This window comes from Rhipicephalus sanguineus, chromosome 4 (genome assembly GCF_013339695.2).
Source record: "Rhipicephalus sanguineus isolate Rsan-2018 chromosome 4, BIME_Rsan_1.4, whole genome shotgun sequence".
Lineage (NCBI taxonomy): Eukaryota > Metazoa > Arthropoda > Arachnida > Ixodida > Ixodidae > Rhipicephalus > Rhipicephalus sanguineus.
The window spans coordinates 164,034,679-164,053,679 of record NC_051179.1 but is presented as its reverse complement, the minus strand read 5'-3'; the positions used below and the strand labels follow the sequence as shown (position 1 = coordinate 164,053,679).

The 19,001-nt window shown below is 45.3% G+C and overlaps 2 protein-coding genes across 3 annotated transcripts; both read left to right on the top strand.

The window, feature by feature from the left end:
* Positions 1–1,940: 1,940 nt before the first annotated feature.
* LOC119390872 (uncharacterized) lies at positions 1,941–11,778 on the top strand. 2 transcript variants are annotated; one of them, XM_037658578.2, is made up of 3 exons: positions 1,941–2,227; positions 9,592–9,838; positions 11,150–11,380. In XM_037658578.2, exons 1-3 carry the CDS (start codon positions 2,149–2,151, stop codon positions 11,208–11,210), a joined length of 387 nt encoding a protein of 128 aa, XP_037514506.1. In that variant the 5' UTR covers positions 1,941–2,148; the 3' UTR covers positions 11,211–11,380. The 2 variants fall into 2 exon arrangements, 1 of the variants encoding a protein (XP_037514506.1); XR_007415897.1 differs by lacking the exon at positions 1,941–2,227 and adding an exon at positions 11,398–11,778 and having other exon boundaries at positions 9,747–9,838; positions 11,150–11,309.
* Positions 11,779–11,846: 68 nt separating this feature from the next.
* On the top strand, positions 11,847–18,466 carry LOC119390873 (uncharacterized). Its single transcript, XM_049414971.1, has 4 exons — positions 11,847–13,453; positions 13,594–13,783; positions 17,315–17,538; positions 18,070–18,466. Exons 2-4 carry the CDS (start codon positions 13,773–13,775, stop codon positions 18,189–18,191), a joined length of 357 nt encoding a protein of 118 aa, XP_049270928.1. The 5' UTR covers positions 11,847–13,453; positions 13,594–13,772; the 3' UTR covers positions 18,192–18,466.
* Positions 18,467–19,001: the final 535 nt, after the last annotated feature.

Here is a 19,001-nt window from a genome sequence, read left to right as displayed (position 1 = left end):
TAGACACCAAGAAGCAATAGTTAGCTATATTAATAAACTATACCTCCGCTGTAAAACAAATTGCTACTCCAACATATAAGAGGAGCCTTTGCAGGGCAAGCGAGAAATTATGAAATACCGATTGCGCTGCCGAACTCCCACGGCGTATTTTGCTGTGATATGTTTAGACCACCACTTCTCGAGTTGTAACAACCTGTCTGTAGAAGCGATAATTGCATTGTTAAGCAGCGAAAGAATTGATCAAGTCAGTTTCAAAAATGCCTCCTACATTATAACATGATAAATATGAGTGTCCCATAATCATATCATGGGGAGAGGAGTGACTTTAAAATGTATTTACAGGCTATTTACAGTGCGTTCGGAGTCACAGAAGATAGAGAACAATGCACATGAAATGCGCAAGCATTATACTGCACATTTGGCCTGTCTTCAGCAGTGTTTCGAAAGCGATATCTGGTGGCAAAGGCACTGTCCCAGTGCTTGCATAAAGTGAATGGTATTGCTTTGGGCACGCTATAGACCTCGAGAGCTGGTATGGCGGCGCTACTGCTCTCGCCCTCTGTCCGCCCTGCGGTGCACTGTTAGGATTGTCGCCTACGGGCCTGTCTGAATGTTTCAAGGCGGCGGCAAAGGTTGCGGCGGCCGCTCTTCTCCAAGAACGGCAACCGTAGTTCTTTTTTTTTGTCTGAGTGTATAGGTACGCTGTGCTAACTTATGTTTATTTATGTTTTTCTTCCTGTCTGGGAAACCTCTCAAACTACAGCCGTTTAAAGCTGCAGCGGAAAAACCAGCATGCAGCGACTTGTTAACGTAAGCATTCAACAAAACTTCGTCCCCTTTTTGCATCAAGCCATTCGAGAAAGACAGACCCCCCTCAGTCTTTTTTCGCTGAAAACCGAACTGCGAGCCCTACTAAAAAAAAAGAAAAAAGAACGGGAAAAAAGCAGAGAAAACACAGCTGCTTGCGCCAGAAACAAGTTCTGTTCCGTCCCTTGTATACCACGCGGGGAACAGTAGACTCCCCCCTTCCCACACACACAAACACGCTCACAACACTCACAATGCATACACACAAACACACACAGGCACGCGCACACACACTTTTACAGACTGCAAACGCCCATCAGTTCGTCACTGGTTGTCGTCTGCTAGGGAAGCGCATCGCCAGCCCACGCATGAACGTGAGGACAAGAAGCGACGATCGTGTGTTGTTCTGCAGTTGCCCTAGGATTGAAGTTGCAATAACATGTGTTTCAAAAGGAGTTGTTCGTCGCTTAGTACGAAGTGCACGCGAGTGGTCAGTGTGTGGTCTGAAAGAAGAATTGATGTGCGCGATGGAATCTTCCGACATTATTGGGAAATGCATAGTGCAATTGAAAACCGTCGATTATGACGTACGAGTGCAGGTGAGCTTTTGATTTTTCAGTGCTCTACGTGTGCTGAGCCATACTGAACTCTTTTCGTTCCCTACGAAGAGGACGCTGCGAATTCGTGGCCGTTGTCAGCCTGCTATCTTCCTATTTCTTTGTGACCTTGTAAGTTTGTGTATACAATTAAAATAAATAAAGGCAAAAACAAAGCGCGAGAGAGTGAGGACACTTACGGACGGAATTCGCGGCGTTGCTTACGCGCCGCACAGCTGCAGCAGAGTTGTCTTTCATTTTCGTCCGACTTCTGTGGTAACCGGCAAAATTTCAAAGCTAGTTGCTTCCGCACGGTGTTCCTACACCTGTTGTGCCAGTGATGCACGCAAAAGTACGAAAAAGTATCGGACTTCTGCGACGTTTTTACGTCCTTTCGGCGAGAAGCCATGCGTTTCTACCGTGACTGCGCGCCGGAGAGCAACGAACAATCCCAACTTTTCCGCCGCGGTCGTCTGGTGGTGCTGCCTGTTCGCTTCAAAGCTGCAACGCACTAGGCCTATATGGCTTCAATGGCGCAAGGTCAAGTCACGGTGGAATGGAGGATTCGGAGTGTGCAATAGTCGAGCAACGCCGTTTCTACTTGGAAAATTCCACTTCGCCCTCTCCTCCTGACAAGACGAGACGGCAGCAGGTCATGAAACACTAGCTGCCAGTAGGCAGTCACCACGCCCACGGAGTTTCAACGGAGTGTCCCATTGGCCTAGTTTTGGCGGGACTCGAGCCTATGCTACATGCACCCAACGCGTGCGCGAACAGAACGACGGCGCTTTGGAAGACAGGAGACGACGCCAGGACCTTGGAAAGTGAGTACGTGTTTTGACCTCTCCAGCCGGCGGCGATCTTTTGTTCGTCGGCGGCCTGCGGTTTCTTCGCGGCTCTCGGCCTCAGAAGGGCGCACGAACTTCTGTACAATCTCGGATGTTCTGAGGCAGTGCCTCACGATGGGGCCACATCTATTTTTTCCCCCTCTAAATGCTGTACTATTTCTCTCTGTGTTTGTTTTTTGTGCTCTAGGGGTGCACGATCACGGGAGCGCTAGCCGAAGGGCAAGTTAGCTGACTTGGTCCCTTGTATCTTTGTGTACGCCATTCGTAATAACTTCCATTAGTTTTTATACATTGCAATTATATTAGATACAAATGGATTGTATGTAAAACGATAGTTGCCTTCTAACACTGCTCCCACTAATAAACGATCGTTTGGAAAGTAAGTTCTCCTTAACTGCGCGCTCGCGCCCGCCTTCTCTAAACGGGGAGAAGCTACGAGCACTTGTGCGCAGCGGTGCAATCGGGCGCAAAACAGGCGAGGACGCCTCATTCTATGTGGAGCCGCGCATGGCTGGGAGAATCGAAGTTGTAGTTGTTGGCCATTGATTGATTGAGAGCCTCAGTTTTAGAACACTGCAAACAGCGAGGGGTGACTTCGTATCTGTCATCTTTCGTATTTCATAGGCGTGATGTCGTGTCCGATTGCACTGTTGGGTGCCCTAGCATATTGAAATATAGCTTAGACTAGGCTTGACTAAAATTTGTCATTCACATTCTTCAGTGATATCTGACCTGCTCCCGACTGAGCTAATAGTTTTGGCAGAGGACTTTTGAAGTTAGTGTTGCTTTTTTCTTTGTGTCCCCCTTTGCAACGTACGCTGCTGCATGGAAATCTGCTCGTATTTATTGTAGCACAGGCAGTTTGCTTATATCGGTACATATGGGACATTTTGATTGGCTTGAATCCTACAATGCTTATATTAGCACTTGACAAGCATGTCCACTTTTTATGTACGTCAGCATAATTAGGACAGGTTGCTCTAAGGGATGTGAGCCACACCTGCAGTGTATACAGGGACTAACTACAGGTTGCCTATTATTAGCGCACTTTGCCCAAGCTGCATCGTGATAGTATTATTTTGTTTACAAGATGCCGAAACGGTTTACCGTTGTAAAGTTTACTTTGGAGGACGACACCCTCGCCGTTGTGCCCCTCTCCTGGCTTACGGATGGCGAGACGCAGTGGTTCTAGCCTGAATCTATACGCAGTGCAGAAGTACTGCGTCTGGCGGAAAGTGAGCAGGCGCCGGATGCAACAGAAAGAACTTGGGCAACCTTCCCGGTAGTAGCGGTGGCAATTTCCCGCAAGTACGGCTTCAAATATGATGTGCAACATGTGCTGCCGTTTTGACAGCCCTCGCAAGCGTAGTCCCTACAGTTCCTGAAAAGTGCCTGTATTCTTTACTTTATCGTGCATTACATGCTTTTTGATGTGCTTGCATGGATAACAGTGGATGTTCATTAGTGTAGTGGCACAGTTAACCGCATGGAGGCTCTACCGTTGGTAGTGCACGTGGGCTAAATCCTTCCGAGTCCTGCTGATATTGTTCTCGTACAATCCACCTTTTCCATTTTACTGTGCTGCCCTCTGTCGTTTTGGTAGGGACCGGGACAACCGGTATCGCCAAAAGGGAAGGCTTCCAGATCAAAGGGCATTTTACGACTTTACCGCTACGAGAAAGGCGCATGCACCGTGACATAGTGAAAGAGGAGGATTGTAGTGAGGTCCCTGAAGTAAATAGCAGCCTAATTTCTTAGTGTGCTGTGATATCAGCCTCTAGCTAAATGTCGCAGAAGCTTTCTGGCTGTGGTGCGCATAAATGCGTGAATTAGAACACATCATATGTGACCCCTTCATAAGCATAAATGTCTCATCAGGGTTCGCACAGACCCTTGAAATCCTTGAATGTCCTTGAATTTGATAACATTAATTCAAGGGCCCTTGAAACTCCTTAGATATAAGTGAGCTCCTTGTAATCCTTGAAAATTTAGTGGAGTTTGCTTCAATATAGCAAATGAAGGACGTATTTCCGTAAGTCGCACTGATTTGAAAAACGTTTACTGAGGAATGCTCGCGAAAACATGTAGTCTTGACAGGAGAGCAATAGCAGCAAGTTTCGGTTTCAAAACCGGCAGCGCCTGCGTCGTCTGGCAACAATTGAGAGCCAGAAATCCAATCCAGTCCAACGCAAGTTATAGTAACGGTCGGTCGATACTCGGTATACTCGGTCCGTGCGTCGGCCTCGCGCGTCATTTCTCGGCGAAAGTTCGCGTTTGTGCTGTGTGCAATGCCTGCAACTTTACTTTGACAGGATGCCAGGCGGAAAGTGCAAGTTTCAGTCTGCGTGACTAGAGCACAGCGAATATCGTCACTGGGTGAGGCCGGAGACAAGCGACCCTTATCGAGCGAAGTGCGCAGTATGCCAGAAGTCGGTCGACATTGCAACAATGGGGGAGTCGGCGTTGAAGAGCCATCAGAAAAGTGCCAAGCACCGATCCAAAGTTGCGGCAGGCCGTCACGAGTTTTTTGCAAGCGGCAAACGTCACAGAAACAACTTCTCAGCGGGAAAACATGAAAACATCCTCTCGAGCTGCGACACTTAACGAAGACTGCAGAAGGCATGACTCCGTGATTGAAGCCGAAATTTTGTGGACGATGAAAGTTGTGTCTTCACACTACTCATACAGCTCCAGCGGATCAGTTTCCAAGTTGTTCCGAAAGTTGTTTCCGGATAGCGATATCGCGAGAAACTGCACTTGTTCGGAAAAAAAATGCGCGTACGTCGCGTGCCATGGTCTGCGCCCATTTTTCGCTTCTCAAGTCTTGGACATGATGGAGAAATCTGAACATTTTGTTGTCCTTTTTGATGAAATGTTAAACGAATACCTGCAAAAGAAACAGCTTGATGTTCACGTGAGACTGTGGAACAATTCTGAGGTGACAACAAGGTATGTGACATCGGCATTCATGGGCCACAGCACAGCGGACGACCTCATGAAGAATTTGACGGAAGCGCTGGCGTCCTTTCCAATGAGCAAAATTGTTCAGCTTTCCATGGATGGGCCCAATGTCAACTGGAGCCTTTTCCACAAGTTCCAGCAGCACATGAAAAATGACTTTCAAGTTCAGTGTTTGGATATTGGATCGTGTGGCCATCACAAAGTGCATAATGCCTACAAAGCTGGAATGCATGCAACGGGCTGGCCAGTTGACACAAATTTGTCCAGCTTAGTCTCACTCTTTCATGATGCACCGGCCAGGCGAGAAGATTTTATTCGAGAGACAGGGAGCAGTGTGTTTCCACTTCCTTTTGTATCTCACCGTTGGATCGAGAACGTGCCCGTACTGGAAAGAGCCCTGGCCACATGGGAGCACTTGAAGCAATACACTGAAGCAGTGAGTGGCCGCAGGCTGCCCGTGCCAAAATGCAGAGCACATGAAAACGGCAGTGCTTTTCTAAATGACCAGCTTGCACTTGCGAAACTGAACTTTTCCCTAAATGTTGCCATGGTTGTGCAGCCTTTCCTGACTGTTTCTCAGAGTGATTCTCCCAAGACGTTTTTGCTGGCAAAAGAACTTGAAAGGGTGCTTTCTGTCAAGGTTCGTAAACTGCTCTGTAATGACAGAAGCCACCAGCATCACGAAGCTGCTGCGAATTGATATTGAAGATGCTGCCGTTTACACAGAATTTGAAAAGGTGGATGTTGGACGTGCAGCTGAGAAGATTTTGAAATGCTGCAAAGCGAGCGCCAGGTGTATTCTAGAGTTTAGGTACGAGTGCCGGAAGTTTCTCGTGGACATGATCCTGAAAGTCATGGAGAGAAGTCCCCTGAGGTACCCTGTCGTTCGTGGGTTGTCATGTTTCGACCCCACAGAGATGTCCAAGACAGACACCTGCCTTGGGAAGCTAAAAATTGTGCTTAACTGCCTAATCGACTACAAGCTTCTCTCTGAGCACAAACGCAACATTGTGTGCACACTGTACATTGTTTTGTCTAGAAAAACGGCATGAACTACAAAACTATGAAAAAGATCACAAACGTCTTGACAGTTTTTTCGTGCGGCTGCTGAAGCACGATGCTTCATTCTCGCAGTTATGGGCTGTGGTGAAACTACTACTCCTCCTGAGCCATGGGCAGGCCTCAGTGGAAAGAGGCTTCAGCATCAACAAGCATGTTGCGGTCGAGAATTTGGCAGAGCTGTCGTATATTTCCCAACGAGTTATCTGCGAGACTGTGAAAAGCCATGGTGGCCTGCTGAACGTTCCGATTTCAAAAGAGTTGAAGGAGTCAGTGCGCCAAGCCCGGCATAGGTACGCTGCATACCTAGACGAACAAAAGAAACAAGCACTGTCACGGCAGGCAGTTTAAAAGAGAGAAGAGCTCGAGCAAGAGCTTGATAAGATGCACGGAAGGAATTCAAAGCTTCAAAAAACTCTCAAGTGCCTGCTGGAATCTGCGGACCGTTTTTCAGAAGAAGCTGAAGCGAAAAACGACCTTACCTACTTAGTCAAGGCAAACAGCTTTCGTCGAACTGCTAAAGAAATCCATGCAAAAACTGCGCTGCTTCCATAAGTCTTGTCAGCAAATAAACTTTTCCTAACACTCCTTGAATTTTGCGATTTTTCATTCAGTCAAATATTCTGTACGAACCCTGCTCACTATTACACTCAGTACCATTGCATATATGTTCATCCGACTTATTACGAAGGAGTACTTCCAGTAGAATTTTAAAAAGCATGTTAGATATATATATATATATAGCGGTGACGTAGTGTGAAACTGTTCTCCTGGGCTCAATCGCTAGGGCAAGCAGAGAAGAGAATAAAAAACAAGCTATTTCGCGGGGAGTGGGGTACATGCCGTGGATAAGGGCGAAAACAAAAGAAAGGAAAAAGAAACAGAATAAAAGGCGGTCGCGGCGGCGTGGCATTGCAGGTCGCGGGTGGGGAGGGACATTATTTGTTTGTTTGTGCGGCAGGCAATCACTTGCAGTGGAGGGTGCGTTCATATGTGAGCATACCCCTATCCGGCTCCTTCTGCGGTCACTTGCGACGGGAAAAAATACAGAAAAAGAACGCAGTTAGCAGAGGTTCGGTCCCTTTGTAGCTTTCCTGTTGCGTGTTGTCGGGGCGATACCGGAAGGGGGGGGAGGGGAGGGGGGCAGAAATTTGTGGATGTGCGCGAAGCCATTTGAGAAATGCTGTTTAACGTGCTCGGATTCGGGCCTGCGGACATATGTCACCATGACGACCGTGTGGGTGCAGAAATCCAGCCCTATTAGTGTCGCCCCATGATGCACCTGCGGTTCGAACAGGTTTGTTCTACGCCAAGCGCCTTAGCCATTTTGGAAACGATCTCAAATGGGTTCGAATGAAATCGTGCGGATTTATTGCATTGAAAACAGTGAATCGCTAGCATATTTCCAAGAGAAAAAATTTTTGGTGACATGGGAGCCTTCCAAATTTTGCGAAATATCGTCTGAATGTTGTTTTTCAGAAAATTTCTTCTGAGAGTATCGTTTGTTGATTGAATACTAAATTTGGTTTATATATTAAGCAAAAACGTTTTTGTAAGGTGTTCGAAGCTCAATGTTACTGCAATTTTTCTGCCTAGTACGCCTCCAGAAAATTTGTCGGAATGTTCCGTGGTTGCATTTTGGGGAACAACTATCCCCATTCGTTCATACGGCAGTTTCCTCATTGAAGTTCCCCATTGCCACCAATGGGGAACTTCAAAAATTATTTTCTTCCTCATAAGAGAAATTGTAATGATAAAACTTCCTATATAAGAACTATTTCCTTCCTTTTGATTGAGGTATAAAGCTGGTTTTTAACTGGAGCATCACGTGGTGTAAATTGCGTCTCAATGTACCGAAATAAAGATTTTCTCAAATTCGTGATTTTTTCTCGCAGGAGTTACAGGCTTCAGTGGCCCTAAAATACGTTTAACGCCCAGCAAATCTTCCGTAGAGTAGGTACTGATTACTCAGGTATTCATATATAACGCAGTAATAGAAGAGAGAAAAAATGCAGACATAGAACATTTTGACACATTTTTTGGAGGTGTATGTGACAGAAAAATTGCAGTAATAATATTAGCCTCGAACACCTTGCACAAACGCCCTTGCTTAATATGTAAACCAAATTTAGTGTTGAAACAAAAAACGATGCTCTCGGAACAAAATTTTTGATAAACCTTACTCATACGAGATTCCGTGAAATTCGGAAGGCTCCCACGTGAACAAAATTTTTTTTCTCTCCGAAATATTCTAGCAATTCATGGTTTTCAATGTAATATATCAGCACGATTTTTTTTTTCGAATACATTTTAGATGGTCGCCAAAATGGTTGGGACGTTTGGCGTGGAATGAATGAGCCAACAGCCAGTGGTGGCCAACCTCTCCAGCCTAAATAAAATAAATGAATAAAATGCTCTTTGAACAAATGCTCTCTAAAATAAGCCAATGGGTTCTTGAGAGTTGGCCACCACTAAGGTATATATGTCGAAGAAACTGTGATATCTTAATAGGCCTCCTCTTTTTTTCTTTTTTTTTTTGGAAGCTAGCCACTCCTATTGTAATGATACCTTTCATATTCAACTCTTGTACTGCACTGTGCTTATGCTTACAAAACTGCCGCAGCAGTATAACTTGTTAACACAGGACATGTGCAAGCTCAGGCTGATGTAAGCACGATCTGCACGTGTAATCGGCAAACATATTTTCCTCTTCTTCCGCAGTGCTTAATGTTTATTCATTCACAGTTTCCTCAAAGGGATACAAAAAAAAGTGAAAAACTTTTGTGTACTGCATCGCACATCTTCGCATACTGAAGGTGCAACACACGAGGCAATGGTGCGGACGTATCTCGTATTCGGACTGAAATATGTGTTGGCATGTAAAGTGCAACATACTTGCTTGGGGGCACTCGTTGCTGCTACCCGCCGTGGTGGTTGCGCTCCTGAGATCAAGGGTGTGGGTTTGATTCCCTGATGCGACGGCCCACTTCAATGGGGGCGAAATGCAAGCAAATACGTGTCCTTACATTTAGGTGCACGTTAAAGTACCCCCATGGGTGAAAATTATACCGGAGTCCCCCACTACAATGTGCCCCATAATCACATTATGCTTTTGGCGCTTAAAACCACAGATATATTATCATTGTATATTTCTTACTGTTATCGAATGATGTGTGCTCAAGTGTATATATGCAGGGTGTCTCACCTGACAGGAAAGTTTAGTCACGCTGCTTCCCTGAACGAAGTGAAATCAGGCGAATTCAACTGCACTGTCAAGTTGCAATCATAACCTGCCTAAAAAAACAATGCGTTCCTTTCAGCGGCCCTGCTGCAAGTGATTAAAATCCTCTTGGAGGTTAAACAACAGCAGCGTGTCCACCAGAGAAGGGTCATTAGGCTGCTGGAGCGCCAATCGGAGAGGTTGGAGCGCCTTGAGGCGCTGACTGGAGCAGCTTTCCCTCCTCCAGCTCCAAATCTGGTGGCGCCGTCGAAGCTGCCGGCGAAACCATTGAGGAGTTTGAAGCTGCCGAGGAAGCCCTCAAGGACGAGAGTGTGTCCACTGCCGTGGTAAAAACCTTACTCTTATTATGTAGTACAACAAATTTGGTAACATTATTCCTAGGTACAATTTTTTTTCTCAATGAGATTGGACGAGAATTTAGACGTTCAGTAGGCCTAAGCGAAAACACTGATCAGATGAAAACCTATAGGCGCTTGTCTTATGGCAACTCGCATTCCTTTTTTTTTTTTTTCGGCTCTGACATCATGTGTGCACACTACTATAGGCTCTCACAGTCCTTCCAATGAGCAATAAGTCTAAAGGCAAGCAGACTAAATTAAATTCCATTAGTAAACTTTGATGGTTTTATTTTCCTTGAGTATCATAAGAATGCAGCATGTGCTCAAACCGATAGGACGTAAAGGCAATCCAGCACACCTGAGGACCTGCGTGGTATATGGAAAAACTTCCCTCTGGCATTTTTTCATGTTTAAAACAGAATGTCCCTGCAGGGTGTAGTGCACAAAACGCTCAGTCACACTGAAGTATCGTACTGAGTAGCAACAACTGAACTTGTCCTTTAGTCTGAGTAGTGAAAATCGCTCGAAATACGCAAATATGTGCCCGTTTGACAATTCCCGTTTAAATTTTGGGGGGATTTTACATTCCAAAACCAATATGTCGTGATGTAAATCGCGTAGTGGCGCACTCTAGAATTATTCCGAGCACCATATATAGGTTACTTATTGCGCTCAGGAACCTAAACAGACGATGCAGCTGATTAAAATGTGCGTGCCATACCTGGCAATAGCAATTAATGCTAAGCACAAGCTCATAGCTCCAACTCAATAGCTGTTAAGCAATAACGGGGAGTTCTTGGTCATTCTTGGCGAATTTTTATATGACCCCAAGGAATCTCCCACATATAGAATGTACAGTCTCAAATTTTTTTATATTATTTCCCTGTGCAATGAACGTGCATCTGAACTATTTTTCTCTTCGTGACTGCACTCACGCCTGAGTGTTTGTGAAACTAGTGCCGGATGTTTGTACAACTGTCCTGACAATATTTGTGCTCAGCTATGAAGAAGTGTAGCCGTGAACATTATGAGATGGAACACTGAAATTGCCTCCTTAGAGGTCACAGTGGTTGAACGCAGTTTGCAAGCGCAATTGTGTCCATGACGCTAAATGCTAACGCGGCAAAGGTCTCTCTGGTAATTGAATACGTCACATTCATATCTGAACGTTAGAAATAATCGCTGAATGAATGTGAATTCGGTGTCCCGGATTATATTGCTCATGATCGTAAGCGTTTATGCACAGAATATTGACTGTCAATCCAGTATCTATGCTGAAAACGTGACCCTTAATTTCAGCATCGCCAGCTGGCCCGCTTGGGGGGTAGCAACTTCAGGGAGCTGGCAACGGGCGTCATGAAGGCCATCATGACACCTACCATGCAGCGCCTTTACAGCCTGCACGGGAAGAAAGGAAAGAAGGCCTTCTTGACGACGAGGCTGTGCAAGGTGGCCACAGGTGAATTTTATTTTGCCAATGTTCGATTTGCGTGCCTGCTGCTTGTTGGTGCTCTATGATAAAATTTCTTTTTTTTTGTGCTCTGCAGATGTCTGCGAGAAGCAGCAGGGGGTGGAGATCGCTGATGTCCACGCTTTCATGCGAAGGTGGCTGCCGGGGTCGTGTGACTGATGCGGCGGAATGAAAAGGCGATTTGAGAATGCCCTTCTGCTGCCTGGGCCACATGAACCCGTGCAGTCCACGTCCACCTCCGAACCAACAAGCCACCTGCCGGCTGCCGCTGCCACCCCTGCTCGGGCACTGCGACCCCCTGATCGAGCGCGGGCGCTGTGAAGCCCTCCTCGGGCACAAGCGCTGCGACCTCCTGATCGGGCCCAGGCGCTGCGACGCCTTCCTTGGACGCTGCAACACAGGGCGCTTGTGCGCTATAGTCACGAGAAAACTTTCGAGAAAAAATAATTTTTTTATTCACTTATCCTAACATTGTTTGTCTATCGTGGTTTTGGGACGTTAAACCCCAGATATTATTATTAACATTGTTTGTCTATTATAACTATTCTATACTTATTTTTCAGAAACAATGCACAGCCAATGCTAAGGGCTGACCAAACAGGATAGCACAACCAATGTTGAAAGAATGACAAAGTACGATGGTACAGCCAGCGTTAAAGGATGGAAAAATACGAGGGCACAGCCAACGTTCAAGGCAGGCAAAATACGATGGCGCCGCCAATGTTCAAGGCTGGAAAAATACAATGGCACAGCCAACGTCCAGGGCTGGCAAAATACGATGGCACAGCCTAAGTTCAGGGCTGGCAAAATACGATGGCACAGCCAACGTTCAGGGCTGGCAAAACACGATGGCACAGCCAACGTTCAAGGCTGGCAAAATACGATGGCACAGCCAACGTTAAAACAAGCTTGCCAATATTCGGGGTACATACGACGGACAATGTTGGCTGAGCCAACGTTGGGCTATGATAGGTTTCCAATATTGGACCAGTGTGATTTTAGGTGTAGCAAAACCCCAAAAGCCAACGTCGGTCCAATATTTCTGCCAATATTTGCCAACGTTGGTCCAAGATCGGCCCAATGCTGTTGTGCTGACTGGGATGCTTAAAGAACAGCGCTACATGCCGCAGGGGCTGGCTTCGGGGCGCGGCGTAAGAGGATGTCTACATAATATTTATTTGGACAACACATTCATTCTGCTTGTTGGGTACTTTACAGTGCCTTGATAGGTATGTATAGTTTCTTAAATTGTCAGTTTAACTTATCTTCAATAAGTTCCTGAATTTGTACTAGCATTTTGAGCTGTTTATTATGTTTGCAATTCTTTTGCTCAAAATTTCTTTTCTAGCACTGTGCCATAAATTAATCATAACATTGCATATAAGTTCTTTTTTTAGGGAAATATTTCATTTTCCAGTGGACTAGTTTTTTTTTGCTACGTGTGCTCAAATTTCAGAAACAGAAAGTTGAGCAGTGTTTCTTGCTCTGTGTATGGGGTACTTCGCGGCTACAGTATGTCATTAAGCAAGTACCAACTAGGCCAGCAAACAGCCTTGTTAAAACAGAAACTGAACTTGGCAAAACTACGTTTTGAACTATTCAAAATTATGTTTTTCCAGGGCAAAAAAAATATTTTTAACAAAAGTAACTTTAAAATAATTGTTCCTGGTTGAAAACCTGCACCTTAAGTAAGTTTCATGCAAATCCAGTAAAGTGACCAAAGCCAACTGTGCATTCTTATGTTGATTGGGCCATGTGTACACTGTTATTTGCAGCAAAAGCACTACGACATCTGTATAGAGCATAAGATGGAAAGCCGGGCTAGTTGGTATGCATTCATGGTAATTTAACAGCGCGAAAAAACTAGAGACAAAAGAAAAGGGCTGTGCAAAAGAAAGGGGGTGAAGCGCTTGTCCTGTGCAGTACACCCCTTTCTTTTCTCTCGTTTTTTGTGCAGGTAAATTACCATGAGCATAGAGCATGTCAAATTTAAGTTGTAGATCTGATAACCTAAAGCTTGTCACTGCACGAATTATGAGAATGACATTATTTACAGTGCCATCGCTTATTTACAGTGCCACCGCCTGGATCATCTGCTCCCTCTGCACTAGCAGGTGATGGTGAAAGCATTGGTAAGCAAGCATCTGTCTTGTCAATAACATTTTTTTCGGCATTTGTTCAGCAAATGTGGCTATAAGTTTTAATGTTTTTTGGACAGGTGGTGTTTCATTCTGCAGTGCTATTGAGATCCCATAAATTCTGTTCTGTTTAGGCGACCTGGACCTTGGCAGCAACCAAGTCGAGCATGGCGACAGCGAAGTCGAGCATGGCGACAGCGAAGTCGAGCTCTGCAACAGCCAGGGCGAGCTGGTGACCCCAACAATGGACTTGACGGCAGCCAGTGGGACCAATACCGTTTTGTAGATCAAACCGTCATTGGTTCAAGCAGAGATGATGGCAAGGTACAGTGGAACCCTGATTAGTATTGGTTGCCTGTCTTGCGCAGCCCGCTTTCTGTGACAAATTGGTTTAGGCTTTTATGAATCATATTTTATCATCACAAATTACAGATACAATATATTGGTAGAACAGCTTATTTTGACCTCTGTTTAATTGAGGAACACAGTAGAGGGAACTTGCTGAAAAGCTGAGCTGCAGTGCTTAAAATGTTCTTTTCCTGAAACACTCCTACAAGAAAAGAGAGAGAGAGACAGAGAAAAGAAAACGCCAGGGATACCAAGAAAAAGAGACGTTCGCGGCACATAAAGCCCTTCGCACATTTCTTATGGAGGCTCTAAGAGTGCCTCCATAATCTCAGGCGTGACGTCAAAAATTTGTTGCTGTGCCCTGAGCGTGCTCCTTCTACTCGATAGGCTATATGTTCTTTCTTAGCGAAGTGCCATACATAGTGGGGTTGGTCTCCGGTTCTTTGTTGTGGGTAGTGTACGTGTTTCTCCGGTCAGTGTCGAAGCTGCTGTATGTGGTCATTTACGTGTGTTTGCCACAGGAGTGCCACTGTGCTCGGATGAGGCGAGTACCTTGTTACATCAACGTGGTGACAACTAGCTTCATGCACGCAATGCATGACGCTCTAGCAGTTTTTCGTGAGAGGGCGGCAGAGGACGGATGTGAAGCGCATTTGCGTCATTCACTACTAAAAGCATTCGTTATGCTTACAATGGCGCTGTTTGCAGCACTATTAGCCCATTTGTGATAGCGCGTCCAGATTTTAGGGCGCCCGAGTATTACTCTTGAAGGTGGTCCCATATAAGGGGGCAGCGAACGGCGGTGCAGCGCATGTTGTCACTTCTTTAAAGCGTGCACTACACTTAACACTATATCAACCACGCAGCCAAGCAGATAGCTGAAGGTGCGTGTTGTGATGGGCTACTGAAGAAGACTTAACACTGACCTGTGGAAAGTTCCGGGGAAGCTTGAAAAAGCTAAATAAGCAGACCTACAAAAAGCCTATGCAGCAGTCTTCTTCACCATATCCCTGATCTTAAATGAAGGCCTACTGCTATGTAACTACAATTGTTGTGCTATCACATTTTTTGGGGGGAAGTGTTATGCTTTCTTGTTTTTTTTTTCTTCAAATGTTCATGAAGTTAACCTAGTTTGCAGAACTTTTCTTCAGTTGCTTTATATGTTTTTTTGTTGGTCAGGCAAGATGGGTTGCTTGGTGTGTAAAAAGGTAGTGTAGTTCATACCTGGTGATAGTATGTTAAAAAGCTTTCTCTAAAGGCTGCTCGAGTTACACATGTTCTAAGCTGGTTAAGATATGTACTTGTCCTCCCTAGTTACTACAAATTTGTTTTTTTGAAGCTCCTAAGATGATATTCATCATCATCATCATCATCAGCCTGTCTACGCCCACTGCAGGGCAAAGGCCTCTCCCATGTTCCGCCAATCAACCCGGTCCTGTGCTTTCTGCTGCCACGTTATACCTGCAAACTTCTTAATCTCATCTACCCACCTAATTTTCTGTCTTCCCCTCACGCGTTTGCCCTCTCTTGGAATCCAGTCAGTTACCCTTAATGACCACCGGTTATCCTGCCGACGTGCTACGTGGCCGGCCCATATCCATTTCTTCTTCTTAATTTCAACTATGATATCCTTAACCCCCGTTTGTTCCCTGACCCACTCTGCTCTCTTCCTGTCTCTTAAGGTTACACCTATCATTTTCCTTTCCATCGCTCGCTGCGTCGTCCTCAATTTAAGTTGAACCCTCTTTGTAAGTCTCCAGGTTTCTGCTCCGTAGGTAAGTACCGGTAAGATGCAGCTGTTATATACCTTCCTCTTGAGAGATAGTGCATAGGCAAAAATCAGATGTATGCATTAAGGGACAAGGATGGCAAGGTCACAACCAATATGGATAGAATAGTTGAGGTAGCGGAAGAGTTTTACAGAGATCTGTACAGCAGCCGAGACAGTCAGGATGATAATGTAAGAAGCAGTAATATCCCAGAGGAATCTGACATCCCACCAGTATTAACAGGAGAAGTAAAGAAAGCCCTAAAGGGAATGCAAAGAGTCAAAGCCGCTGGTGAGGATCAGGTAACATCAGACCTGTTGAAAGACGGTGGAGAGATTATGTTAGAGAAACTGGCCACCCTGTATACGAAGTGTCTCTCGACAGGGAGGATACCAGAATCTTGGAAGAATGCCAACATCATCTTGATCCATAAGAAAGGGGACGTCAAGGACCTGAAAAATTACAGGCCCATCAGCTTACTGTCCGTTGTCTACAAGCTATTCACAAAAGTAATTGCTAACAGAATTAATACGACATTAGAGTTTAATCAACCAAGGGACCAGGCAGGATTTCGTACAGGCTTCTCAACAATAGACCATATTCATACTATCAATCAGGTGATAGAGAAATGCGCGGAATACAACCAACCCCTATACATAGCTTTCATAGATTACGAGAAGGCATTTGATTCGGTGGAGACATCAGCAGTCATGCAAGCACTGCGGAATCAGGGCATCGACGAAGCCTATATAAACATAATGGAAGACATCTACAGCGCATCCACAGCCACTATAGTCCTTCATAAAGAAAGCGACAGAATCCCAATAAAGAAGGGCGTACGACAGGGAGACACGATCTCTCCAATGCTATTCACCGCGTGTTTACAGGAGGTTTTCAGGGCCCTAGATTGGGAAGAATTAGGGATAAGAGTTAATGGAGAGTATCTCAGTAACCTGCGATTCGCTGATGACATTGCATTGATGAGTAACGCGGGAGACGAATTACAGCTCATGATTACTGAACTGGATACGGAAAGTAGAAGAGTAGGTCTGAAAATTAATATGCATAAAACTAAAGTAATGTGGAACAATCTTGGCAGAGAACAGCGCTTTGCGATAGGTGGCGAGACGCTGGAAGTTGTAAAGGAGTACGTCTACTTAGGACAGGTAGTAACCGCGGAGCCGAACCATGAGAGTGAAATAACTAGAAGAATTAGGATGGGATGGGGCTCATTCGGCAAGCACTATCAAGATGATATTAAATGCTGCTAACTGCTCCAAATCAATGTTCTGCACGGAAATTGAAATTTTACTGCTCCAAAAACTGCTACCAATCCCATTTCAGCCACCTCATCTCTGGTGTTTTTGCAGGCGAAATTAAGCTCAATTGTGGATTTTGGCTCAAAGGTCTTTGCATTTGAAAAGCACACATTTCATTCTTTCTTGCTCTGTTAGAGCTAGGGCATCTTTGTTGCAGCAGTGAGGAATGGAGCTTTTGCAATCACCAAACCATGATGAATATTCAGTGATGTTTTTTTGGTGAATGAATGACCGATGACTTTCCAAATAAGGACCTACATTTTTGCACCTATATGGCAAAATGTAGCTCTAACATGAAATGTTGTGCTTGCCAGAGAGCGAGTAACACTTGCATTAGTGAAATGTTAAGCATGACGTGAGCTGCGCATGCTTGCTGTTTGTTTAAAGTGTGCAGCTTTATTTCTCCTTTCTGTATGCAGATCTAAGCCGGGTGCAAACCGATGGGTTGAGAAGGATGCCTGGGTCATGCTGATGAGGTCACCAAGTGATTCGATGTTTTGCCGCTCTGCGTGCCTCATATATTGGACACCAGAGCAGCTGGAGTGCCGAAGCGTGACAGGGGTCCTGTCGAACAAGCACAGATCTCTTGGGCAGACGCAGGCCAGACCTGCCATGACACCCGAGAAGCTGAACGTCCTGAAAGGTATGACAGTCTTATGCCTTAGGTTGGATCAGCTGGTGGGGATTTTGTGCCATTGTTAATGATCATGTCCCTGTGAATAAAAACATCACAGGTAGCCGGTTTTTTTTTTTTCACATCCTGCTATCTAGTACTTAATGCATTGTGATTGAAGCATGCCAGCATAATTCTACGTTATGGGTTATTCTAGGAATATGTGGCACAGTGTAAGCGCGTTGAGCATCCCCTTCTGTGCCGGCCGCAACCGTCAGTGGCAGAGATAGATCGCCAGTGCGATCACATCACTGTATTGCAAGAGAAATGCAACCAAATCTGCTCATCCCCAAGTGTAGCATGAAGCAGGGCATGGTTAGATGTTTTTTTAGGTCGTTCTAATTAAGTATCTAAATAAATTTTATGTTCTAGTATTAATTTTTGGTCTAGCTAGTCGATTTTCTGAATTATTTGGTGATGCCAGCTAGGTCTGGAAAATTGGTCGGCGATTGTATGCCATGTGTGCTGTCTGTGTGTAACACCGTGCTCTTTTTTTCGCAGCGGTGTTCCATGTTTACATGGGGGAGAACACGCCGGCGGATGTGGCCGACAAAAGGGTCAAGAGCGTCCGCCGGCACCTGGCCCAAAAGTCGGGTGACGTCCAACGAAAATATGTGCCATAAATAAATGTATATTTCACTTCAAAAATTTATACAGAAAGTCGTTATTTTAAGAACCTTCACTAAATGAAGCTCAAAGGTATCACTGCACCACGTTTTGTAGTGTGTAGCAGTGCTTCTACCTGGAGCATTGCATGCTCGATCAAGAGGGCTTAGATAGAATAGTTCATTGTTTTGCACAACTCTTAATGGTTACACTTCGGATATCTCATAACATAAACACAATTGTTTGCATAATGATTTGCCGGCCTGAACTATCACCCAGGTTTTTTTTCTTCTTTGACGACCGCACCCTAAACTTATTGTTGCAGCGATGGTATGTTTGGCTGTTTTAATGCCTTACATTCATTGTTTCGCGAGGCGGGCTCTGTGTAAAACAGTGTGGTGGCAGCTTGCTTTGTGCCCTTTTTTGGTCATGTATATGGTATGCAGGTTGTGCATCTGCAGTTGAAGGCACTCGAGCATGGCACTGGTCCACATTGTTTCTCTATGAGACGCATGCTACCTTAAAATAGTCAGCTTGAACGTGCGGCTGGTGCAGCTGCGAGCAAAGGTAAATTGTAGGCACTCTTACCCACGCAAGCTCTGCGTGTGGCCACACCAAGTGCACAAACTGGTGACACTGGGTTGTCACTGCTGCTAAATTTGCACAGGATTGCACGAGAACTGCTTAAAATGAGCGGCCTGGCCGAGCCTGCAGCACGCGGACCAGTTACATGCAGACCAGTTACATGCAGACCAGTTTACATGCAGGCCAGTTACATGCAGGCCAGTTACATGCAGGCCAGTTACATGCAGGCAAGTTACATGCAG